Here is a 26,692-nt window from a genome sequence, read left to right as displayed (position 1 = left end):
GGTGCTTCCAGCCCTTACTTGGTCAGAAGGGTTGGGCTGCAGCCTCTGTCTGTATAAAAGGATCAGTGCTCCAGCCGTCCCGGGTCACCCATTCCAGCGGCAGGCGTGAGGACCGTGCAGAGACAGACCTAGTCCCCCCTTTCCCCCCCTTCGCAGCAGGTAAGGAGCCGGCGGTTCGAAACCTCGCAGTGCCTCCACCCCCATCCAAAAACGCAACAAAAAAAAACCCCCTCAAACGTGCTGTTAATTCCTACAAACCTTAATGACAACGAACGACATTGCCTCCAGTTTGAAAACAAACTCACCCCCAGCAATTTTGACACTTCGAACGGGACAAAGTTGCAGCAGGAAGTTTAAACAAACTTTCCAAAACTTTTCTCCCCCCCCCCCTATATAATTTGAACACGGATGAAGCTGCGTTGACTCAGTGCAAATTTCAAATTGGGAATTTCAGGAGAGTAACAAGTTAGTTTTAGAATAAACTATATTTTAAACTGTATTCCTAGTCCATGACCAGATTAATTCTCAATTTTATTTGATTTTAGTCTGATACCGACGCTAAATGTTGCTCTTAGATTAATTCTATTCTCAATTTTAATTTATATTTGATTCTAGTCTGATATTTGCAATATATATTGCAATAAATATAGTCAATGGCTCCTACTCAGCAAATTAATTCTCAATTTTAATGTATATTTGATTCTAGTCTGATATTTGCAATAAATATTGCAACAAACATAGTCAATGGTTCCTACTCAGCAAATTAATTCTCAATTTTAATTTATATTTGATTCTAGTCTGATATTTGCAATAAATATTGCAATAAATATAGTCAATGGCTCCTACTCAGCAAATTAATTCTCAATTTTAATGTATATTTGATTCTAGTCTGATATTTGCAATAAATATTGCAACAAACATAGTCAATGGTTCCTACTCAGCAAATTAATTCTCAATTTTAATTTATATTTGATTCTAGTCTGATATTTGCAATAAATATTGCAACAAATATAGTCAATGGTTCTTACTCAGCAAATTAATTCTCAATTTTAATTTATATTTGATTCTAGTCTTATATTTGCAATTTATGTTAGAATAGATATATAGTCAATGGTTCCTACTCTGTGCAAATTAATTCTCAATTTTAATTTATATTTGATTCTAGTCTTATATTTGCAATATATATTGCAATAAATATAGTCAATGGTTCCTACTCAGCAAATTAATTCTCAATTTTAATGTATATTTGATTCTAGTCTGATATTTGCAATATATATTGCAATAAATATATAGTCAATGGTTCCTACTCAGCAAATTAATTCTCAATTTTAATTTATATTTGATTCTAGTCTGATATTTGCAATAAATATTGCAACAAATATAGTCAATGGTTCTTACTCAGCAAATTAATTCTCAATTTTAATTTATATTTGATTCTAGTCTTATATTTGCAATTTATGTTAGAATAGATATATAGTCAATGGTTCCTACTCTGTGCAAATTAATTCTCAATTTTAATTTATATTTGATTCTAGTCTTATATTTGCAATATATATTGCAATAAATATAGTCAATGGTTCCTACTCAGCAAATTAATTCTCAATTTTAATGTATATTTGATTCTAGTCTGATATTTGCAATATATATTGCAATAAATATATAGTCAATGGTTCTTACTCTGTCTGAGCAAATTAATTCTCAATTTTAATTTATATTTGATTCTAGTCTTATATTTGTAAATATATAGTCAATGGTTCCTACTCAGCAAATTAATTCTCAATTTTAATGTATATTTGATTCTAGTCTGATATTTGCAATATATATTGCAATAAATATATAGTCAATGGTTCTTACTCTGTCTGAGCAAATTAATTCTCAATTTAATTTATATTTGATTCTAGTTTTATATTTATTGTAGGGTGACATGGTGTGCAGTGGTTAGCACTGCTACCTCATGGTGGCGAAGACCTGGGTTCGATCCCGGCTCCGGGTCACTGTCCGTGTGGAGTTTGCACATTCTCCCCGTGTCTGCGTGGGTTTCGCCCCCACAACCCAAAGATGTGCAGGGTAGGTGGTTTGGCCACGCTAAATTGCCCCTTAACTGGAAAAAAAAAATTGGCTACTCTTAAATTTATTTAATATATATATATTGCAATAAATATATAGTCAATGGTTCCTACTCCGAGCAGTTTAATTTTCAATTTTAATTTATGTTCGATTTTCACCCCCGATTATTTTATTTTTAAATGCCACGCCATGGCACCGAGGTAAAGAATCCGAAGGCGAGTTTTTTTCTTTAACCCTTGAAGTTCTTATTTCGATGCTCAATCTCTGCTCGCTGGAGTTTGAGGGGGCTTGAGGTTTCCAGGGCAACATTTTCCCTCTCGCCCACCCCTTTGCTTTGAGATGTTGCAACTCGCCAGATGGTTAAGGAGAGGCCAGCTCTCCCCCCTCAGAACCATTGGAAACGGTATGAAGCAAATCTTCCAGTCTTACATTGCAGGCTTGGATGTATCCGGATTGGGGGGGGGCAGGCTTGGATGTATCCGGATTGGGGGGGGGGGGGGGGAGAGGCAATTGCAAGTTGCACCAAATGCGACAATTTGTTCCCTCCCCCTCTGGCCCCTTTTCGAGGGGAGGGGGCGGATCAGTTCCAGTCCATCGAGTTCCGATACCGATTCTCCTCCATCTAGTGGAGAGTTTAGGCGGATTTTTGTCGGTTTCTATCGCTAGTTATTCCTGGGACAGGTTGCTAATCGGCCGCCAGAGGCTTATAGCTTGAGTGGGCGCCGCTCCACGTCAAACGTGGCTGGTCAGGTTTATTCGGCATCACTAGCTTTCAGAGCGTAGCTCCTTCATCACCTCCCCTGACTCGCCTGATGAAGGAGCCCCGCTCCGACAGCTAGTGATTCCAAATAAACCTGTTGGACTTTAACCTGGTGCTGGAACACTTGTTAATTTGCTCAGATTGGCAAATCTTAGGTTACACGGCGTGCCTGTCCAGATTCCGGACTGGATCCGGTTGAACAGTGCTGATTTGAACCAATTAACCATTGTTTGGGGCGGGGAGGGGGGGGGGGGGAGGAGACTTAATACTGCCGCTCACATCAGGCCAGATGTTGTTGGGAGGGGGGGGGGGGGGGGGGGGAGGCAGGGTGTACAAAACCAACCTTTACTAAACCCTAGTTCAGCCTCAGCTTGAGTATCGTGTCCCGATCCGGGCGTCGCACTCCAGGAAGGATGTGAAGCCATTGGAGAGGGTGCGGTAAAGATTGGCCAGAAGGCTTCCGGGGATGTGGATAGATTGAAAATGAAAAATGAAATATGAAAATGGCTTATTGTCACGAGTCGGCTTCGAATGAAGTTACTGTGAAAAGCCCCCTAGTCGCCACATTCCGGCGCCTGTTCGGGGAGGCCGGTACGGGAATCGAACCGTGCTGCTGGCCTGGCTTTGGGCTGCTTTCAACGCCAGCCATTTAGCCCAGTGAGCTAAACCAGCCCCTTGATTGGAGTTGTTGGGATTGTTTTCTTTGGAACAGAGGAGGTTGGGAGGAGATTCGATCGAGTTGTTCAAACCCGTGTTGCTCTGGACAGAGTGGATGGGGAGAAAGCGTTCCCAGTGGTGGAAGGATCGAGGACGAGCGGGGGGGGGGGGGGGGTTGGATTGAGATAATTGGTAAAAGAGGCAGTGGAGCCAGGAGGAGAAATGTCTTCACTCAGACGGTGGTTAGGATCGGGAATGCGCTGCCTGAGAGGGTGGCGGAGATGGGTTCAGGCGAGGCCTTCGGGAGGGAGTTGGGATGTTACCTGCGGTGAAGGATAATTGCAGGGAAAGCACAGAGCGCGTTGGACTAGCCGAGATACTCTTCCGGAGAGCTGCCGCAGATCGGATGGGCTGAATGGCCCATCTGATTCGAGCTACACTCTGCCCCCTGCCTGGATGGGGGGTGCGGGCTGATAATGGGGGAAGGAGGCACCGGAACCTTGCTGTATTCTTTCAGCTGTGAAGAGAGGCTGGGATTGTTTTCCTCGGAGCAGCAGGGCTGAGGGGGGGGGGGGGGGGACCTGATTGAGGTGGACAAAATCATGAGGGACACCGACAGGGTGGATAGGATGATACCTCTATGCTTAGTAATGGGTCAATAACCAGGGGGGCACAGATTTAAAGTGGGGGGGGGGCAGGAGGTTTGGAGGGGATTTGAGGGGGAAACCTTTTTATCCGGGGGGGGGGGGGGTCTGGAACTCCCTGCCTGAATGGGCGGTGGAGGCGAGAACCCTCACAACATTTAAGAAGCGTTTAGAGAGCACCTTAAACAGCCCCAGCGCACAAGGCCAAGGGCTGGGAAATGGGATTAGAATGGATAGGGGCCTGATGGCCAGCACAGACAGGATGGGCCAAAGGGCCTCCTTCCGTGCTGTAAAACACTTTACGATTCTCTGACAGGACCAACAGTCCCATCTCCTTACACCGGTGGGATTCAAAGATCGAGATAAACAGCGGGCGAAACAACATCGTTACAACAGGCTCGCTGTTGTTTTCGGGGAGCTTGCTGTGCGTAAATTGGCAGCTCCCACCTTACAACAGTAACCACAGGTGAAAATTGCCGCCTTGAAGTGGCGAAAATGCCAGGCGGACGGAAAGCTCCTCGTTCGAGCCGACAGCGTAGAATCAGCGAAGGGCGCCCTCTGATGGGCGCATCTGCAATTGTGCACTTTGTACAGCGCAGGCACCAACCAGTCCCGCCGGACTCCAACCTTACCCCCAGAGGGAGGAGATCCGGAACGCCAACTTGGAATTCTGCGCTGCCTGCCGGAGGGGCACTGACGGGGGCTTTGGCACCCCACAGAGACCCTCCTGCCGTGCCCACCCTCATCAGAGGGTGGGACGAACTGTCCCCGTCACATTTTTGTTCCTGAACTCCGTTGCCCACATCCTGCATCCCGTTCCCCCTCTCCACCCATCCCCCCCTCCCCCCGCCCGGTGCTCGCTGTCCTACACCAGCTCCTGCTTAGGGAATGTCTTGATTTTATAATTGTCATCCTCGTTTTCAGTTCGCCTCCCCCCCCCACCCCTTCCCAGATCTGTAATCTCCTCCAAACCCGTCTGATAGCGACATTCCTCTGTTCCTCGCCTCTTGAGCACCCACCCCCCAATTTTAATTGTTCCGCCATTGGCGGCCGTGCCTTCTGCTGCTTGAGGCCATGATCTCGGGAACCCCCTCACTAAACCTCCCCGTCTCTCTCTCTCTCCCTCTCAAAACCTATCCCTTTGAACAAGCTTTCCGTCACCTCCCCTAATATCCCCTCGGTGACTCTGTGTCGAACTTCGTTCCTGAGGAAGACCTCAGATGGTGTAGAATATTGAAGGGGCTATCTAAATGTAAGTTGCAGTTGTTAATCGACCCGTCAATCCTTCAGAGACAGGGTAAGGCGATGGGAAAATAATAAATCTCTGACTAGGCGTAATTGGAAGGACAGAGGATTTCAAAAATACAAGCAAGAGATTAATATGGGCGGCACGGTGACGCAGTGGTTAGCACTGCTGCCTACGGCGCTGAGGACCCGGATTCGAATCCCAGCCCTGGGTCACTGTCCGTGTGGAGTTTGCACATTCTCCCCGTGTCTGCGTGGGTTTCGCCCCCACAACCCAAAGATGTGCAGGGTAGGTGGATTGGCCAAGCTAAGTTTCATAGAATTTACAGAGCAGAAGGAGGCCATTTGGCCCATCGAGTCTGCACCGGCTCTTGGAAAGAGCGCCCTACCCAACCGCACACCTCCACCCTATCCCCAGTAACCCCACCCAACACTAAGGGCAATTTTGGACACTAAGGGCAATTTAAAATGGCCAATCCACCGAACCTGCACATCTTTGGACTGTGGGAGGAAACCGGAGCACCCGGAGGAAACCCACGCACACACGGGATGTACAGACTCCGCACAGACAGTGACCCAAGCCGGAATCGAACCTGGGACCCTGGAGCTGTGAAGTAATTATGCTAACCACAATGCTACCGTGCTGCCCAAATTGCCCCTTAATTGGAAAAAAAGAATTGGGGTACACTGAATTTATTTAAAAAATAGAGATTAATGAGTTAAATAGCCAACTTCATAATTCACTGGCAATCAGACACAATTGCAGCTTCTAAACTAAGCTAACTAAACTAAGTGGTGGCACAGTGGTTAGCACTGCTGCCTCACAGCACCAGGGACCCGGGTTTGATTCCGGCTTTGGATGACTGTGCGGAGTCTGCACAGTTCTCTCCCGTGTGCGCGTTTCCTCCGGGTGCTCCGGTTTCCTCCCACAGTCCAAAGATGTGCAGGTGGATTGGCCAGGCTAAATTGCCCCTTAGTGGAATAGGGTGGAGGATTGGGCCTAGGTAGGGTGGTCTTTCAAAGGGTCAGTCTAGACTCAATGGGCTGAATGGCCCGCTTTCTGCACTGTAGGGTTTCTGTGTTTCCATCGTCTCAAACTACCCTGGGGTTTAAAAACAAATTCATTCATGTGACATGGGCATTGCATGCTGTGCCAGCATTGATAGCCCATCCCTCATTGTCTTGCTGGGTCATTTAAGAGTCAACCACACTGCCTGTGGCTCTGGGGACACATGTAGGCCAGACCGGGTTAAGACGGCAGATTTCCTTCATTGAAGGACATTAGTGAACCAGATGGGGTTTTACGACCAGCCGAAAATGTCATCATTAGACTTTTGATTCAAGATTTTTATTGAATTTAAATCTCACCATCTGCTGTGGTTAGGGTTAGGGTTAGGGTTACCCTGGATGAATATTTCAGTGACAACGCCAGTACACTGCTGCTTATCGCCGCACTGCAGTTTGTGGGAGATTTCCGTGCCCAAATGGCGTTGCCAACGGCGAGCGCGCACCGGAACGTGTTGGTCGAGAGGACGCGAGGGAGCCTTCCACGTGGGAGAATCTAGAACCGGGGGCACAGTTTAGCAATGAGGGATCTCCCATTTAAGATGGAGGCTGGTCCGGAATCCTCCGGCCGTTCGCTGGCCGGCGGGGTCCTCTGCTCCCTGGTGGCAGGGTGCCCACCAACCCACGGGTCATTGATCATAGTCAAGGCCGGGTTGGAGAGATTTTTGACCGATGAGGTGAGTCGAGGGTTACAGGGAGAGGACAGGAAATTGGAGTTAAGACCGACCACTATTTTACGGAGCGAGCCCAAGGGACGGATTGGCCTACCCCCTCGCCCCTCATTCTTGTGTGCTTCCCAGAACGTTGGAGCATGTGTTTATTGGTTTGTGTCAGTTTGTGTATTGATGGGCCTGTTCTCCTCGTTTCCGCCCTCTCAGGACTTTGCAGATTTGCAATCATGCCTTTCGGTAACACTCACAACAAATGGAAGCTGAATTATTCAGCGGAGGCCGAATACCCCGACCTCACCCAGCACAACAACCACATGGCCAAGGCTTTGACTATCGATATCTACAAGCAACTCCGTGACAAGGAAACCCCCAGCGGTTTCACCCTCGACGATGTGATCCAGACTGGCGTGGACAACCCAGGTGAGTACCTTGCAGAAGGTACACTTGGCAACCACTGCGCATTGATGCTGCAGGGAGTGAATGTTTGGGGATGGGGTGCCAGGGGGGCTGCTTTGCCCTGGATGGTGTTGAGCTTCTTGAGTGTTGTCGGAGCTGCACTCATCCAGGCAAGTGGAGAGTCCATCACACTCCTGACTTGTGCCTTGTAGATGGTGGACAGGCTTTTGGGGGGGTCAGGAGAGAAGTTACTGGCTGCAGGGTTCGCAGTCTCTGACCTGCTCCAGTAGCCACATTATTCATATGGCTGGGTCCAGTTTGGTAACCCCCAGGTTGTTGATTGTGGGCGGTTCAGCGATGGAAATGCCATTGAGTGTCAACAGGAGATGGTTAGATTCTGTCTTGTTGGAGATGGTCATTGTAACTTGATGGCATCTTGTTAACTGTGATGGTGTGGGGCAGCACGGTGGCGCAGTGGTTAGCACTGCTGCCTCAGCGTGCCGTGGACCCGGGTTCGATCCCGGCCCCAGGTCACTGTCCGTGTGGAGTTTGCACATTCTCCCAGGGCAGGATTCTCCGAGGGGGTGGGGGATCCCGCCCTGACGCCGGCTGCCGTACTCTCCGCCGCTGTGTTTCGGGCAGGGGCAGGATTCCCACCACGCCGGTTGGGGGCCATTGGCAGTGGCCTCCCCCCCCCCCCGGCAATTCCCCGGGCCCCAATGGGCCGAACAGCCGTCCATTTTTGGCCAGACCCGCTGGCGTAGGTTACGTATGGTCCCACACGGCGGGACCTGGCAGGTAAGTCGGCGGGGGCGGTCCTCGGGAGGGGGGGTAGGTGCAAGAGATCTGACCCCGGGAGGGGGGGAACCCCCCCCCCCCCACACCCCACACCCCACGGTGGTCTCCTCCAGCTCCTTTATTTGTTTCGTTCTCACATCACGAGGCAGTAAGGTGGGAGCGCTGTACGTGCTGATGAACCCATCTGATCTCCAACCTGTGCCTTTGGTATATTTATAATGGGATTGTGCCCCCCCCCCACCCCACCCCAGGTCATCCCTTCATCATGACGGTGGGCTGCGTTGCCGGTGATGAGGAGTCTTACGAGGTCTTCAAGGCGCTGTTCGATCCCGTCATTCAGGACCGTCACGGAGGCTACAAACCAACGGATAAACACAAGACTGACCTCAACCACGAGAATCTGAAGGTTTGTGAGCAGACCAACTCTGTCTCTTCCCTTATTACCTGGAGGATGGGGGGAGGGGAGGCATGGATCCATCGACCATGGCTGCACCGAGATTGAACGGTAGATTAACTAACTCTGAAATCGGGGGCCAGTTGTCACCAGGTCTTGGTTTTTTAGAGCTTTTAGACGCCCGTATGTAGATTTTTTCAGCATAGCGAAGGGACATTCTGCCTAATGGGTCTATGTTGGTGTTTATACGCCACATAACCTGGAAGGACGGGGGCAGCAGATACCTGGGAACCCCCACCACCCTCCGGGCCCCACACCACCCTGACTGGGAAATATATCGGCCGTTCCTTCACTGTCGCTGGGTCAAAATCCTGGAACTCCCTCCCTAACCGCACAGTGGGTGTACCTACGCCACAGGGACTGCAGACAGCTCACCCACCACCTTCTCAAGGGGCAATTAGAGATGGGCAATGAATGATGGGCTGAGGCACGCATCCTGTACAAGAATTTTGTTTTAAAAAAAAAGAGGTGCCTCCTTAGTTTATTGCAGACTAGCAGCAAAGTGGAATGGCCTCTTCCTGGCCCTATATTGTAGAGTTTTAGAATCAGCAGGCAGCAATTTGGCCCATCTTGTCTCTGCCAGCTCTTTGAAAGAGCCAGCCAATGAGTCCAAAGTTCTCCCCTGGAATGCGATAAGGCCTTTCCTAAATATTGGTACCCAGATCTGGCTACAATACTCAAAGCTCGGGCCTAGCCAAGGTTTCATAGAAGTTTGGCGTGGGGTGGAGTGGAGTCGACAGCATGGTTAATGTCTGCAGGACTAGTAATGCAGAGGCCCCAAGATAACGCTCGGGGGGGGGGGGGGGGGGGGGGGGGAGACACGGGTTCGAATCCCACCCCGGCAGCTGGTGGAATTTAAATTTAATGAATAAAATCTGGGATTGAAAGCCGGTCTCAGTAACGGTGACCGTGGCAACAATCATCGATTGTGGTAAAAGCCCATCTGGGTCACTAATGCCCCCCTTTAGGGAAGGAAATCTGCCGCCCTTACCCGGTCTGGCCTACACGTGACTCTAGACTCCACACAGCGATGTGGTTGACACTTTCCCCCTGTGGGAGAGTCTGGGACACAGAGGGCAGAATCTCAGAGGGAGGGTCACCCATTTCAGACAGAGATGAGGAGGAATTTCTTCTCTCAGAGGGGAGTGAATCTGTGGAATTCTTTACCGCAGAGAGCTGTAGAGGCCGGGTCGCTAAGAGTGTTCCAGGCTGAGATTTCTAATCCAGTGAGGGAATCGAGGGTTACGGGGAAAAGGCGGGAAAGTGGAGTTGAGGATTATCACATCAGATCAGTCACGAACTCATTGAATGGAGCAGCAGACTCGATGGGCCGAGTGGCCCAGGGCCTTAGATATTCGAAGAGAGCGATGTTGTTTCCCTTGGCTGACCCAGTTTCCTTTGGCAGGGAGGTGACGACCTTGACCCCAACTATGTCCTGAGCAGCCGGGTCCGCACTGGGCGAAGCATTAAGGCGATCGCCCTTCCACCACACTGCAGTCGCGGAGAACGCCGTCTCGTCGAGAAGCTTTGCATAAACGGTAGGTCGGAGGGTGGTGGGATGTGAGGGGGGGGGGGGGGGGGGGGTGTTGTTAGGGATGGGGAGGGGTTTGCGATAATCATAGCTCGGGTACAGGCGGGGCCTTCCTGAATAACCTCAGCCCGGGACGGGAATTGAACCCGCGCCGGTGGCCTCGCTCTGCATCATGAACCAACCGTCCAGCCCACTGAGCTAAACCAGCCCCCATTATCATGGGGTTATCTATGAAGGCCCGGCCTTCTCAACCTCGCCCCTCGCCCGAGGTGTGGTGACTCTCGGGTTGAACCACCAGCAATCAGCTCTCCCCCCCCCACCCCCTCCCCTCAAAGGGGAAAGCAGCCTGTGGCCACCTAATAATAATAATCATCTTTTATTGTCACAAGTGTGACGCGACTGTGAAAAGCCCCTAGTGGCCACATTCTGGCGCCTGTTCGGGTTAAGCCAGTGCGGGAATTGAACTGCTGGCCTTGTTCTGCATTGCAAACCAGCTGTCTATCCCACTGAGCTAAACCACCTGGGACTATGGCAACTTTACCACCTACTAGGGCAAGGGCAGTGGGTATATCGGAGTGGCGTCTTAGATCCCGGTACTCCGGCTCACTCACCATCCGGACTTGGAAATATATCGGCCGTTCCTTCACCGTCGATGGATTTAAATCCTGGAACTCCCTCCCTAACAGCAGGGTGGGTGTACCTACGCTGCACGGACTGCAGCAGCTCAAGAAAGCGGCTCCCCACCACCTTCTCCAGCGGCACTTAGGGATGGGCATTATTGTGTAAGTTGCTTTGATTGACCAGCAATCATTGCCTATCCGTTTGGCGTCGGAGTTGGTGTGTTGTGACAATCCCAAACTGCTCATTAGGTTTCCAAGTGCAGAGCCTGAGTATCGCTACAATGAGAGCCGTGTTGTCAAAGTTTTCACTTTTGCACTCAACTGGAGAAACACAAGAATACCAAATTTCCAATGATCGTAACAATGTGCACCACAAGGGGAACGGCTGCTGACTGGTCCCAGTTTGTAAGCACGAGCTGGTCGAGTACGACCTGGACTCCTTGCCCATGGCGAACAACCAAATGAACGTGTTGTCCTGATCGTTGGTCCCAGTTTCTGGGACCAACGATCAGGACAACACGTTCATTTGGTTGTTCGCCATGGGCAAGGAGTCCAGGTCGTACTCGACCAGCTCGTGCTTACAAAACCCAAAGCAAAACATCCACCCTGAGGCGTGATTCCCCGATTGGGCAGCACTTGCTGAAAATCCTGAGTGCGCCAACACCCAATTAAGCGGGTAAAGTGGCTCATTGATGCTCGAGGCGCCACACATTCATACACAGGGACGCATTCTCTGCAAACAAAAGGAATATGTCCAAGCTTTGCGTCTTTTTTGAATTACCCGGGAGCCGATAGTTCCCCATTGCTTCCTGCATGGCAACCCGTCAGCCAATGAGAGTCAACTTGCCAACCGACCCTTTCCTCCTACAGCCTACCTTGTTGCGATGGTTTGAAATTTGGCATTTCTTGTGTTTGTCCCGATGAGCGAGCGGCGAAAAGCTTTGTAAACTGCTATTCGCTCGCTTAAATGTTTTTAATGCCCCGATTCTCCTCGGCAGCTCTCAACACCCTGACCGGCGAGCTGAAGGGGAAGTATTATCCCCTCTCCAGTATGTCTGACGCGGAGCAGCAACAGCTGATCGATGACCACTTCCTGTTTGACAAGCCCATCTCCCCCTTGCTCCTCGCCTCTGGTATGGCCCGTGATTGGCCCGATGGCAGAGGAATTTGGTAAGTCATCGCCGATATATTCAACTAGAATGTACGACACCGCGGGCCGCTTTAGCTCAGTCGGCTGGGCTGCGTGATGCAGAGCGAGGCCGGCAGCGCGGGTTCGATTCTCGGACCGGCTGAGGTTATTAACGGAGGCCCCCCCCCCCCCCACCTTCTCAACCAACCCTCGCCTGGAGGTGTGGTGACCCTCTGGTTAAACCTCCACCAGTCAGCTCTCCCCCACTCAAAGGGGAAAGCAGCCTATGGCCATCAGGGACCGTGGTGACGTTACTCACACTGAAGCTGTCCAATGGGGTCCGTATTGGTTTAATGCTTCACCTTTGCCCTTTCACCCCCTGTCCCTTACTCCCTCATACTTACCCAGATTCGCCGTGGGTGCATCTACCCTCTTCACCTCAACACTTCGAGTGGGAGCGAGTTCCAGGCTCTCACTGCTCTCTGGTGAACAAAATGTCTCCGGAATTTCCCTTTGGATTTATTACCCTTACGGCCCCCGGGGGAGCTATGGCCTCCTCCACAAGAGAAAACAGCTTCCGTACCTCCAAGTGAATAAACCTATTCATAATCCTTTATTACATTTTTTTCTAAATTTAATTCAACCCAATTCATTTTTTCCAATTGAGCCTGGCCAATCCACCTACCCCGCACATCTTTGGGTTGTGGGGGTGAAACCCACCCAAACACGGGGAGAATGTGCAAACTCCACACGGACAGTGACCCAGAGCCGGGATCGAACCCGGGACCTCGGCGCCATGAGGCAGCAGGGCTAACCCACTGCGCCACCGTGCCGCCCTGTCCTTTTCGTAGTCCTAAAGACCTCGAACCAGATGAAACATGGAAAGTAGGAGCAGGAGGAGGGCCATTCGGCCCTTCGAGCCTGCTCAGCCATTCATTATGATCACGGTTGATCCTCTATCCAATGCCAGGCTCCCCACTCTACCCACCCGCGTCGACGCCTTTTAGAAATTTAGAAAATCTATTCCCTTCTTAAATATATTCAGTGACTCGGCCGACACAGCCTCCTGCGGTGGAGAATTCCACAGGTGCACCATCCTCGGAGTGAAGAGGTTTCTCCTCATCCCAGTCCTAAATGGCCCCCCCGTATCCTGAGACCGTGACCCCTGGGTTCTAGACTCCACGCCTCTCCCCCCCCCCCCCCCCCCCCCCCCCCCCCGCCTCCCCCGGTTCCCAGCCGGAGGAACCAACATCCCAGCATCCGGTCACAGTCATAGAGCCATAGGGGTCGACAGTACAGAAAAGGCAAACGACCACCTAACTGTCCTAATCCCGTTTCCCAGCACTCGGCCGGTAGCCTTGCCTGGCCCCGGGATCGCAGGGGCACATCTGAACCCTTCTGGAATGTTCTGAGGGTCTCTGCCTCCGTCACCCTTTCAGGCAGCAAATCCCAGACTCCCACCTCCCTCTGGGTGAAAATATTTCCTCACATTCCCTCTAAACCCCCTGCCCCCTGGTCACTGACCCCTCCACCAAGGGGACGTGTTTCCTCCTGTCTACTCTACCTGTGCACCTCATCATTTTATTCATCTCAATCATGTCCCCACTCAGTCTCCTCTGCTCCAAGGAAAACCCCAGTCTATCCAATCTCTCTTCATAGGTAAAACTTTCCAGCCCAGACCAGTCTGTCGGCCCGTAAGAACTCTATACGTTTTAATCAGTTCCCCTCTCATTGCTCTAAACTCCAGTGGCTACAGGCCCAGTCGACCCGATCTCTCCACATGCGGCAATCCGGCCACCCCAGCAATCAGTCTGGAGAAGCTTCGCTGAAATCCCTCTCCGAGAAGTATCTGCTTCCTTAGATAAGGAGACCAAAAACCACCCACAATACTCCAGGTGTGGTCTCACCGAGGGCCCTGTACAGCTGCAGTCGGACATCTTTGCTCCTGTACTCAAATCCTCTCGCAGTGAAGACCAACAGACCATTTGCCTTCCTCGCTGATCGCTTGCTCCCCCCCCCCCCCCCCCCGGCCAATCCCATAACCTGGACACCCACTGCAAGTCAGACTGAGGGCGAGCTGATAGTGGAGCTGCCCGCCGGCGTTTGTTGGGCGCCTGGTGAGGAACATTCACGTTGAGCGGGAGGGAGGGAGTGTCGAGACGATGGGGTTTGAAGGACAAAATGCAAACAGACCAGACTAGAGGAAGGGTGGGAGTCTGACTCCTCTTTGCTCAGAGAATTGTTGGATACCTCCCCTCCGGGTTGCCAGGAAATGGGGGCCCCGTGCGTTGGCGGAGCCCGAGGTGAAGGGGAGTGAGGCGCATGCGGTTGACCAGCCCTTCTGTTACTTGATTGATTTTTTTTTGTCACACTTGTTTTTGCAAACAGGCACAATGACAACAAGACCTTCTTGGTCTGGGTCAACGAGGAGGACCATCTCCGGGTCATCTCCATGCAGCAGGGTGGCAACATGAAGGAGGTCTTCCGACGTTTCTGCGTGGGCCTGAAAACGGTAGGAAGCGCCCGTCTTTGTAATTCAGCTCTCGGGTGGCCCCTGGTACCAGCCCGCTGGCCCACACAGGGTGTGGACAATGCGCCACAGTTGAGATGCTAACCCACACTCCCGGCCATAGAGTAATTTGCGGCACAGAAGGAGTCCATTCGGCCCACCGGGTCTGTGCTGGCTCTCTTGGAGATCATAGAATTGACAGTGCGGAAGGAGGCCATTTGGCCCATCGAGTCTGCATCGACCCTTGGAAAGAGCACCCTACCTACTTAGGCCCCACGCCTCCACCCTCTCCCTGTAACCCCCACCTAACCTTTTGGGACACTAAGGGGCAATTTAGCACGGCCAATCCACCTCACTGGCACATCTTGTGGGAGGAAACCGGAGCACCCGGAGGAAACCCACGCAGACACGGGGGAGAATTTGCAGACTCCGCACAGAGGCACCCGAGGCTGCAATTGAACCCGGTTGCTGTGAGGCAGCAGTGCAAACCACTGTGCCACGTGGATTAGTCGGACCGAACGACTGTACCTGCGCTTGTCGATTCTATGGATTGCTGTAGCTTTCATTGGGAAACTCTTTAACCCTCTTGCCCAATGCAGATTGAAGAACTTTTTCTCAAGGCTGGTCATGGCTTTATGTGGAATGAACATCTTGGCTACGTCCTGACCTGCCCCTCTAACCTGGGGACCGGCCTACGCGGCGGCGTCCACGTCAAGATCCCCCACCTGTGCAAGCACCCAAAATTCGGCGAAGTTCTCAAGAGGACACGGCTGCAGAAGCGCGGCACAGGTGAGGCCTTGTGCGGACGCGGTCACTTGGGGCGGGGATTCCCGCTCCATCCCGGTGTTCGGTCGGGACTCAGTGGCTCAGAACCTCCGGTTGGCTTTCCGCGCCCTTGGGGTTCCGCCTCCCATTCTGCGGGGTCACTTTGGCTCCATTCCCAGGCCTTTGGGGCCTCCGAGACGAACCCGTCTCGCGTTTTTTTTGAGGACGTCACAAACAAAATTGACAAAAAGGGGTGTCGATGGGCAAAAGTACATTTGGATTTCCAGAAGGCTTGCGATAAAAGTTCCCCACAGGTGGTTGATCCGTAAAATAAAACCGCACGGGCACGGATGGAGGATTGGCTACAGGCAGAAAACGGAGAGCTGGGATAAATGGGCCACTCTCGTGTTGGCGGGCTGCGGCGGGTGGGGTACCACGGGAGGTTAGTAATTGGGCCCCAGCTGTTCGCAATCTATCTCAATGATTTGGACGTGGGGACCAAATGTAAAATTTCCAGGTTTGCGGCTGATACAAAACTAGACAGGAATGTGCGTTGTGAGGAAGATGCAAAGCAGCTACAGGAGGAGTTGGACAGACTAAGTGAGCGCGCAGGAACAAGGCAGATGGAACATAATGTGGAAAAATGGGAGGTAATCCACTTTGAACGGGTGTGCAGAATATTCCGTGAATGATGAGAGATTAGAAACTGTGGATGGACAAAGGAACTTCGGTGCCTTTGTCCGTAAATCACTGAAGGTTAACCTGCGCGCACAGCAAGCTGTTAGGAAGGCAAATGGGGGGGCAGCACGGTGGCCTAGTGGTTAGCACAACCGCCTCACGGCGCTGAGGGACCAGGTTCGATCCCGGCTCTGGGTCACTGTCCGTGTGGAGTTTGCACATTCTCCCCGTGTCTGCGTGGGTTTCGCCCCCACAACCCAAAGATGTGCAGGGTAGGTGGATTGGCCGTGCTAAATTGCCCCTTAATTGGAAAAAATAATTGGGTAATCTAAAATTTTTTTAAAAAGGAAGGCAAATGGAATATTGGCCGTGATTCTTTTAGGATTTGAGGATAGGAATAATGACGTTTTGCTTCAATTGTATAGGAGTTTGGTTAGACCGCACCTGGAGCACTGTGTGGGCAGTTTATGACCTCTTACCTCAAAAAGGATATTATTGCCGTCGAGGGAGCGTGACGAAGGTTCACCAGACTTGTTCAGCGAACAGCAGGACTGTCTCTATGAAGAGAGATTGGGGGAACTGGGTCTGCATTCTTCAGAGTTTCAAAGAATGAGAAATATCCAAAATATTTGAAGGAATAGACAGGGTAGAGGCAGGTAAGATGTTTCCCCTGGTCGAGGAGTCTAGAACCAGGGGGCACAACTTCAAAATAAGGAGGAAGCCACTTCGGACTGAGATGAGGAAAAATGTCTTTCCACAGAGGGTGGTGAATCTTTGGAATTCTCTATCCCAGAGGCTGCGGAAGCTCCGTCATTGAGTACGTCCAAAGCAGAATATAAAACATAGAAAAATACAGCACAGAACAGGCCCTTCGGCCCACGATGTTGTGCCGAACCTTTGTCCGAGATTAATCATAGATTATCATAGAATTTACAGTGCAGAAGGAGGCCACTCGGCCCATCGAGTCCGCACCGGCTCCTGGAAAGAGCACCCTACCCGAGGTCAACACCTCCACCCTATCCCAATAACCCAGTAACCCCCACCCAACACTAAGGGCAATTTTGGACACTAAGGGCAATTTAGCATGGCCAATCCACCCAACCTGCACATCTTTGGACTGTGGGAGGAAACCGGAGCACCCGGAGGAAACCCACGCACACACGGGGAGGATGTGCAGACTCCGCAGACAGTGACCCAAGCCGGGAATCGAACCTGGGACCCTGGAGCTGTGAAGCAATTGTGCTATCCATAATGCTACCGTGCTGCCCTTAAGAACAAATTAATCTACACTCCATCATTCTACCATAATCCATGTACCTATCCAATAGCCGCTTGAAGGTCCCTAATGTTTCCGACTCAACTACTTCCACAGGCAGTGCATTCCATGCCCCCACTACTCTGGGTAAAGAACCTACCTCTGACATCCCCCCTATATCTTCCACCATTCACCTTAAATTTATGTCCCCCTGTAGATTGATAGACTTCTGATTAGCAATAACGTAAAGGGTTGTGTGGATAGTGGGTGTAAAAGTCATCAAAGTGTCCGATCGGCCATGATTGTATTGAATGGCGGAACAGGCCCGAAGGGCTAATTGGCCTCCTCATGCTCCCATCTTGCTGGGAGACAGGAGATTCCGGATTTGAGCACGGTGTGAAGGATCTCGAGTCTGAGGAAAGGTTGGCCTTCAGCTGGAGAGGAGTGGCAATGGGCGTGATTTAACGGAAACATTTCAAAGTGTCATTTTGGGAGGGTTTAACGGGGTGTTTCTTGCTGGCTATTACAGTGAGATCCACACTGGTATTCACCCACACTTAATCAGTTTTTTGGGCCTAGGGGAGTTTCTCCCCGGTCTAGCCTATATTTAGAAATTATTTCAGCAGTAGGGAGCCGAACCTGCTGGCCAGACCGACTCCTCAGACATCGGGCCGCCATTTTGAAAGGGTGTTCGATCTCCAAATGAGCTTGCCCACATGCCCCACCCACTGGCAATGTCAACCCCCCCCCCCCCCCAAGTGAGGTCACTCCCTATGGGGGTCACTGAGGACCCCCCCCCCCCCATTTTAAGGCCACCCTACCCCCCCTTTTTTACCCCCTAACCTTTAGGAGGCCCCTTCAGCCCCTACCCTTCATACCCCCTCACCCTTCTTTCATGGGGATAGCCATCCTCCGACCCTGACCCTTGGCACTGCCATCCTGGCACCGCCCCTGCCAGTCTGGGCACTGCCACCCAGGCGCCAGAGAGAGAGAGCCAGGGTGCCACCCTGTCTTGTCCCTGACTACCCAGGGGTCTTCAATGGCCTTGGAGATTCCCCTTCAGGTGCTGCTCCACCTGGTCCACATTTCCAGTGCTAAACAGTGCCATGGCCGGGTCTCCCAGGCAACGGCGTTAGTTCCCGGGCCTCGGGAGAATTGGGCGCCGACATATTTAAATGAGCCTAATAGCTCACTTAAACATGTATATCTGGACCTTGCGCAGCGTGGCGTTCTGAGGGTCGCGAATCTCACGAGAGTTAATGGTGACCGAGTGGGGCCGGCCGATCGGGCCCAATGTTTCCATGAGCATATGGTCATCCTTCCACTGCCAAAGGCCCCGAAACCCGATTAATTGTCATTCCATCTTGTTGCTGCGTGAGGGACAGTGCTGTGTGAAAAATGGTCAAGTGGGCTTTTCAACAAGGGCGGTCACAGAATCGCACCTGCAAAGTGCTTCTGGGCTCTTGAGGGTTAAGGTGTAGTAATAAAGGCCTGGCGGTAAGGATACAATCAATTCCCAGCTGTTTGTATCAGTCAGTCGCCAGCAGAGAACATTCTGGATGGGAGAGAGGGACAAACAAGGATTGCCTGCAAGAGGACTTGTTAGAAGGGTTGAAACAAAGGCGTTAACATACTCCTGATTTTAATGTTCTTATGCCGTTGAAATATCAATGAACTCTAGTGTGGTAATGGGGGGAGCAGTGGCTGGTGGCCATCAGTACCACCTGATGCAATATTGAACTGAGTTATTTTCTCCGCCAATTGAAGGTGATACAGCAGATTGCAGGGCAGAAGAGTCTCCCTGTGTCCCAAATCCCATCTTCCCAACCACTACTGACAAGTCTTTCATTTCATTGCTATTTTCTGGATGTGATTAGCCGCCACATTGGCCAACATGAATAAAATGGCTGACAATCACAAAATGGTTGCCATATTGATCGACAATCACAAAATGGCTGCCATGCTGATCCGACAACAAAATGTCTACCACATTGATCCAACAATAACAAAATGGCTGCCACATTGACCTGACAATAACAAAATGGCTGCCATATTGACCTGACAATAACAAAATGGCTGCCATATTGGCCCGACAATAACAAAATGGTTGCCATATTGACCCGACAATAACAAAATGGCTTTCATATTGACTGACAATAACAAAATGGCTCCCATATTGATCCGACAATAACAAAATGGCTACCATATTGATCCGACAATAACAAAATGGCTGCCATATTGACTGACAATAACAAAATGGCTGACACTTGGTCTACATGACATAAAATTGCACAACAAAATAACTCATGACATGTAAGACATTGGGAGGAGTGTTATGCAAGGCTCTCTGGTTCTCTTAGTTGCTTCACTTCTTAAATGGTGCATAACTGTTTCCCGTTGGCCCGCTAGGTGGTGTGGACACCGAGGCCGTTGGCAGCGTCTATGACATCTCCAACGCTGATCGCCTGGGCTTCTCCGAGGTCGAACAGGTCCAGATGGTCGTCGATGGCGTCAAGCTGATGATCGAGATGGAGAAGCACTTGGAGAAAGGAAAGAGCATCGACGACCTGATGCCAGCCCAGAAGTAAACGCAAAGAAGAAATGGTGGCGGCGGAGGAAGCAAGAACTCTGAGCAGCCTTGAAACATCACAGGTCATGAACTTTGAACTTTGGCGAGCTTCTTATTCTTATACATCCTGGTCAAAGGCTGGTGTCTCGATAAAAATGGATGACATTGTTTGAGGAAATGGAAGATTGGCTCCAATCACGTGAAAGAGTTACTAGACACCTCTTAACATTGACGACACATCAATAAAATATGGCCCCAAATAGTTGGTCTCTTGTCTTGTGTTCATAAGTTGGGCTGTTGCAAAAGTGGGCAAAGGAACTTCGCAAATAGTCACTAATTCTTTCCCGATCACATACCAGTTCTCACTAAAGGTTCCTCATAAATTCCATTATCACACGTTCTAGAAAAGGAACGAGGAGTTGCACTGGGCTAGGTTGACGATTTCTCAGCTCAGAATTTGGGGTCATATCGAACATAGAGACGCGAGATCTAGCCTGACGCCTTCGGGGGGGGGGGGGGCAGGCGTGAACGTGAGGTTACCAACCATCAGATCGGCCATGATCTTATTGAATGGGGGAGCAGGCTCGAGGGGCCGAATGGCCCGATGCCACCCTTGACATTGAGGAAGGGCCACGTGCCAGGTTCATTCATTCACACGGAGAGAATGCCCAGTCCGTGTAAATGGTGTAGATTTGTACATGAAGACTGTGTCCCCATTAATTTAAAAAAAAAATAAATTTAGCGTACCCAATTATTTTTTCCAATTAAGGGGCAATTTAGTGTGGCCAATCCACCTACCCTGCACATCTTTTGGGTTGTGGGGGCGAAACCCGCGCAGACACGGGGAGAATGTGCAAACTCCACACGGACAGTGACCCAGGGCCGGGATTCGAACCCGGGTCCTCAGCGTCGTAGGCAACAGTGCTACCCACTGCGCCACCGTGCTGCCCGCTGTGTCCCCATTAATGACCACCACCAAACAAAGAGAGAACTTTACATCCACTCTGACAAGTTTGTATCTTATCAAGTGCCCTCTGTCCACAGTGCGGAAGGACCATAAGACGTCGGAGCAGAAATAAGCCACTCGGCCCATCGAGTCTGCTCCGCCGTTCAAGGCCCCCCCCCCCCCCCCCCCCAGACTTTAATCTCCACCGGAGCTCCCTCTCGCCAATCTTCATCCAACACTATCAAACTACCCTTCCTTCCTCATGGCATTTTCCCAGTTTTTCCTTTGACCCGTTGAGTGTGAGTAGCATCCCGTTTCAGTGGCTAATCGGGAGGTGATACGCCTTGTTTGATTTCCCCTGTGCGGTCTCACACTATGGTATTGAGAGGGTAGCATGCCAAGCCTGCCCACCCCAGTTGGTACACGCAACGCACCGTAAACAACCCCTTTCTAATTGACAATAGCAGCCAATGGTTATGGCCAATTCCTTACTATAGATATCGATTGAGTATGAACACCAATAAGCCAAAAGCAATGGCAGCCAGGAGGATTACGTCAAAGAAACCAGGGTGAAGGTTGAAATGGATGGTGCCGCACTGAGCTCGGTCAAACAGGGAGATCATAGAAATCACCAAATCCCTACAGGAGACCATTTGGCCCATTAAGTCTGCACCAACCCTTTGAAAGAGCGCTCTATCCATGTCCATTCCCTCATCCACCCCGTAACTACATAACCTAAGCTGCACATCCCTGGATACTAAGAGGCAAATTTAGCGCGGCCAATCCCCCTAACCCGCACATCTTTGGGCTGTGGGAGGAAACCGGAGCACCCGGAGGAAACCCACGCAGACACGGGGAGAAGGTGCAGACTCCGCACAGACAGTGACCCAAGCCGGGAATCGAACCCGGGTCCCTGGCTCTGTGAGGCTGCAGTGCTAACCACTGGTGGCATAATGGTACTGTCACAGGGCTGGTATTCCAGAGACCCAGGCAAACACCCTGGGGACGTGGGTTCAAACCCCAGCAATGTGGGTGGTGGGTTAGCTGCCAGGTGAAACCCACGCAGACACGGGGAGGACGTGCAGACTCCGCACAGACAGTGACCCAAGCCGGGAATCGAACCTGGGACCCTGGAGCTGTGAAGCGATTGTGCTGACCACTGTGCTACCGTGCTGCCCTTTTTGCATGGATGTGGATGCATTATAATATACTTAATAGGTTTAACCCCGCCTCTTCTGCCCTCAATGATCTGCCCGCCCATCAGTCATGACATCACACCGGCACGAATTACTATGACCTCCGGGAGGACCCGGCCCCGTGACCTCCGGGAGGACCCGGCCCCATGACCTCCGGGAGGACCCGGCCCCATGACCTCCGGGAGGACCCGGCCCCATGACCTCCGGGAGGACCCGGCCCCGTGACCTCCGGGAGGGTGTCAGTGACCTAAAATGGCGGGGTGGGGGGGCGGGATCATTGATTTAGTTCTCGGTGGTACCGGATGTCCGTCGTTGATGGTGCTCTTTCAGAGGGTCGGTGCAGACTCGATGGACCGAATGGCCTCCTTCGGCTCCTAACGTCTCTTGTGGTGGTATGACCTCCGTTTAAAACGGCCGACGCCCTCATGGTGACCCCACCCCTCATTTCTAGATTCCCCCACGAGAGGAAACCTCCTCGTCACATACCCCCCCCGTCCAGACCGCTCCCCCTCACCCACCATAACCGCCAGACCGCTCCCCCTCATCCACCTCGCCCACCAGACCGTTCCCCCCCCCACCCCCTCGCCCACCACAACCCCCAGACCGTTCCCCCCCACCCCCTCACCCACCACAACCCCCAGACCGTTCCCCCCCACCTCCCTCGCCCACCACAACCCCCAGACCGTTCCCCCCCACCCCCTCACCCACCACAACCCCTAGACCGCTCCCCCCCGCCCACCACCCCCCCCGACCGACCCCCCCCACCCTGCTCGCCCACCACAACCGCCAGACCGCTCCCCACCCCCCCAGACCGCCATCCCCACCCCCCCTCGCCCACCAACCCCCCCAGACTGTCCCCCTCCCCCCTCCCCCCCGTCAAGACTCCTCCCTCCCACCCCCCTCGCCCACCACCCCACCCAGACCACCCCCCACCCCCCCAGACCACCACCCCCAATCAGAATTTAACACACACAGGCCACATACCGAGTTAACTTCAAGGATTTTGGTTTTATATATATATACATACAACTCAATTCCATATCCAGACACTCGGAGATCTAATAACTTAAAACCTCTTTCAAAAACTCTGGGAAGTCGGCCAGTGTTTTCTACAGAATAATACAGTTACAAGCAGGGTTCTGGTTTTCCATTTTTTTTTTTTATACAGGAATTATTATACAGTTCAATAGTCTGCTCAGAATCGCACTCACACTGACAGGCCGAGAGGGAGACCCATGATCGAGATTGGAGAAGGGGTGGAAATGTGATATCCTAGTCCCATTGGGAGGGCCGGTGAGGGGGGGGGGGGGGGGCAGTATCGTGGGGGCAGTGGACACTTCCCGCCGTGACGCATTTAAGCCAATGGCCGCGAGGATTAAAAATAATCCAAAAACGCACCTCCGACATTGGGTTGCCAACCCTACAGGTTTACCCTGGGGCCTCCAGCGGTCGGATTGTGTTGGGAGGAAACCCATTTGAAATGAAAATCGCTGATTGTCACGAGTAGGCTTCAATGAAGTTACTGTGAAAAGCCCCCTAGTCGCCACATTCCGGCGCCTGTCCGGGGAGGCTGGTACGCGAATCGAATCGTGCTGCTGGCCTGCTTTAAAAGCCAGCGATTTAGCCTGGTGAGCTAAACCAGCCCATTTGGGTTGGGGTGGGGCTTGAGGAAGGGGGAAGTTGCTCGCTCTCTTTGTTCATTAACTGCAAGGATATCGGTTGGGGGGGGGGGGGTGGGAGGCACGGCTATTCGGCCGGGTGAGGGGCAGGGGCTTGGGAGAGGCGACCCCCAGGGTTCACGCTGGCTCAGCGTTGGCAGCCCGAGTCAGAAACGCCTCGCCTCATCCTCACAATGTGGCGTGGCAACCAGGCACCGCAGTGGCCAGTCGGTCAGCATTTCCCTTCTATTGAGCCACGGCAGGCAGGGGTGATGGAGGGGGGAGGTGAGAGGAGATACCCTTCGACCCCCCCCTCCCCTCTCCGGCGAGTTGATTGGCGCCAAGTGGTAGCTTCAGCGGGGAAAGAGAGGGAGAGGGGGGGTGGAAGGGAAAATAAAACCAGAACGCCTGACTATCGCCTGCTGACCACCAGCGCTCGTGCGAGAGTCGGCTGAAATTGGCTGTGATGCCTGTCATGGTTCAATAGTCGGTTGGCACTCACTGTGGTATTGAGGGACGGTGGGGGAGGGGTAGTGGTGGGGTGTGGGGTAGAAAGCTTCCTTGGCCAGTCAGGCCCTTAAGAAAGGAGTGGTCACTGCTGAAGCTCACCCAGAGGTCCCAGTTCCAGAGGTAACCACGGCGATATCTCCATTCTCGAAACGCAAACATCCCGTTTCTTCCGCCCAGATGCAACCCCCCACACACACACACACAGACACACACACACTGTCCCATGGAGAGTGGCCTTGTGCCAGTTAGTACCTTGCTCTGAGCCCTGGGAAGTCTGACATGGTACCCGAACTGCAACAGAGTGGTTGAAGCCATCCTGGGACAGGGAGGAAAGGTTGGCAGAGTGGGCGTGTATCGGAAATTGGTGCAAAATGCGATTCGGACTAACTGGACACGGTCCAACCACACAGGGAAGGTTAAACTGGCGGGGGGGGGGGGGGGGGGGGGGGGGTGTGGGCATTATCATTGAGATCCGAAATCGGTTTCCAGTTGTTGACCAACACTCCGTTTCTCAGCGTTGGCGTCCCCCACCCCGCCCACCGGAGAGATCACAATGAACCACGCACCATCACCCGGCCCCGTAACCAGCCAAGCTGCCTGATCAACACGGAGCTCGGCCATCTCTCCGACAGGTGTGGAAACCCTGCAGCTTAACCAGGACGTACTCCGCCCCGAGGTCCCCGCCAAGGCCACGCGTGTCAGCAGGGGGGGGTCACCCAGTGTCGAGGAGGAGGTGAATGAGCAACACTGTGCCCACGCCCCTCAGCCTGAGCGGAGCCCCTTGCACTTGACACAGAATTTACACGATGATTACACAACATCCCAAAAATCACTTACTTGTTTTTTTTCAGGTCCCTAGGAGCCAATTTGGAGAATTTCAACGTCAACGAAGACACTGTTCCAGATCTGACACGGAGAGCATCAAACAGTGCAACACGGGGTTAGATACAGAGTAAAGCTCCCTCTACACTGTCCCCATCAAACACTCCCAGGACAGGTACAGCACGGGGTTAGATACAGAGTAAAGCTCCCTCTACACTGTCCCCATCAAACACTCCCAGGGCAGGTACAACACGGGGTTAGATACAGAGTAAAGCTCCCTCTACACTGTCCCCATCAAACACTCCCAGTACAGGTACAGCACGGGGTTAGATACAGAGTAAAGCTCCCTCTACATCATCAAACACTCCCAGGACAGGTACAGCACGGGGTTAGATACAGAGTAAAGCTCCCTCTACACTGTCCCCATCAAACACTCCCAGGACAGGTACAGCACGGGGTTAGATACAGAGTAAAGCTCTCTCTACACTCACCATCAAACACACCCAGTACAGGTACAGCACAGGGTTAGATACAGAGTAAAGCTCCCTCTACACTGTCCCCATCAAACGCTCCCAGGACAGGTACAGCACGGGGTTAGATACAGAGTAAAGCTCCCTCTACACTGTCCCCATCAAACACTCCCAGGACAGGTACAGCACGGGGTTAGATACAGAGTAAAGCTCCCTCTACACTGTCCCCATCAAACACTCCCAGGACAGGTACAGCACGGGGTTAGATACAGAGTAAAGCTCCCTCTACACTGTCACCATCAAACACTCCCAGGACAGGGACAGCACAGGGTTAGATACAGAGTAAAGCTCCCTCTACACTGTCCCCATCAAACACTCCCAGGACAGGTACAGCACGAGGTTAGATACAGAGTAAAGCTCTCTCTACACTCACCATCAAACACACCCAGTACAGGTACAGCACAGGGTTAGATACAGAGTAAAGCTCCCTCTACACTGTCCCCATCAAACGCTCCCAGGACAGGTACAGCACGGGGTTAGATACAGAGTAAAGCTCCCTCTACACTGTCCCCATCAAACACTCCCAGGACAGGTACAGCACGGGGTTAGATACAGAGTAAAGCTCCCTCTACACTGTCCCCATCAAACACTCCCAGGACAGGTACAGCACGGGGTTAGATACAGAGTAAAGCTCCCTCTACACTGTCACCATCAAACACTCCCAGGACAGGGACAGCACAGGGTTAGATACAGAGTAAAAGCTCTCTCTAACCGTTCTCTCTGGTGTGACATCTTCCCCCTATTTTCCTCCTGTCCTGAGGGCAGGCCGGGGCTCCGCCATGATACACAACACCTCTGGTACCTCACACGAAAGCCCATTCAAGTGCCAGTCTGGAATGAGTGGCAGAAAGCTCTTTGACTGTAGGGGCATCACAGGCCCAGCTCTCAATCAAAAACCACAAGTACCCACTTTGCCAACGCTGAGTAGAGAGGGTGAGGATTGGTTGCGGAGGTGGGCGGGTGAGGGGTGTAGGACGCTGACCTGCTGGGGTCCGCAGAGGGACCACCTTACCCGAGACGATTAATGGGTCCGGTGTGAGAGCACGGCAGAAGGCCTGCAGGTTCACCAGGGAATGGCCAACACCAGTAGATTGAATAAACTTGGCTTTTGGGCAAAAGTAGTGACAAACGGCCATTGACGGTTCAGAGGGTCAGTGAGCTCGCTGGCGGCCATTTTGGATCTTGGGCACCATCATCAGATGCAGAAGGTCCCCAAG

General features: G+C 52.0%; 1 protein-coding gene across 1 annotated transcript; it reads left to right on the top strand.

Annotated features, from left to right (window-relative positions):
* Nucleotides 1-45: 45 nt before the first annotated feature.
* LOC119957866 (creatine kinase M-type) lies at nt 46-20,075 on the top strand. Its single transcript, XM_038786027.1, has 8 exons — nt 46-159; nt 7,317-7,529; nt 8,555-8,709; nt 10,163-10,295; nt 11,907-12,078; nt 14,426-14,549; nt 15,146-15,335; nt 19,654-20,075. The coding sequence occupies exons 2-8, from the start codon at nt 7,337-7,339 to the stop codon at nt 19,830-19,832; spliced, it is 1,146 nt and encodes a 381-aa protein (XP_038641955.1). The 5' UTR covers nt 46-159; nt 7,317-7,336; the 3' UTR covers nt 19,833-20,075.
* Nucleotides 20,076-26,692: the final 6,617 nt, after the last annotated feature.

This window comes from Scyliorhinus canicula, chromosome 27, assembly GCF_902713615.1.
Source record: "Scyliorhinus canicula chromosome 27, sScyCan1.1, whole genome shotgun sequence".
Classification (NCBI taxonomy): domain Eukaryota; kingdom Metazoa; phylum Chordata; class Chondrichthyes; order Carcharhiniformes; family Scyliorhinidae; genus Scyliorhinus; species Scyliorhinus canicula.
Note: the sequence above shows the minus strand (reverse complement) of the source record. Positions and strands in the feature narration are given on the sequence as shown.

Excerpts from the sequence above, each read along its gene's own strand:
- LOC119957866 (XM_038786027.1), top strand. The coding sequence starts at position 7,337 with ATGCCTTTCGGTAACACTCACAACAAATGGAAGCTGAATTATTCAGCG. Across the intron at positions 7,530-8,554 it reads GACTGGCGTGGACAACCCAG|GTCATCCCTTCATCATGACG; the intron begins GTGAGTACCTTG and ends ACCCCACCCCAG. Across the intron at positions 10,296-11,906 it reads CGAGAAGCTTTGCATAAACG|CTCTCAACACCCTGACCGGC; the intron begins GTAGGTCGGAGG and ends TCTCCTCGGCAG.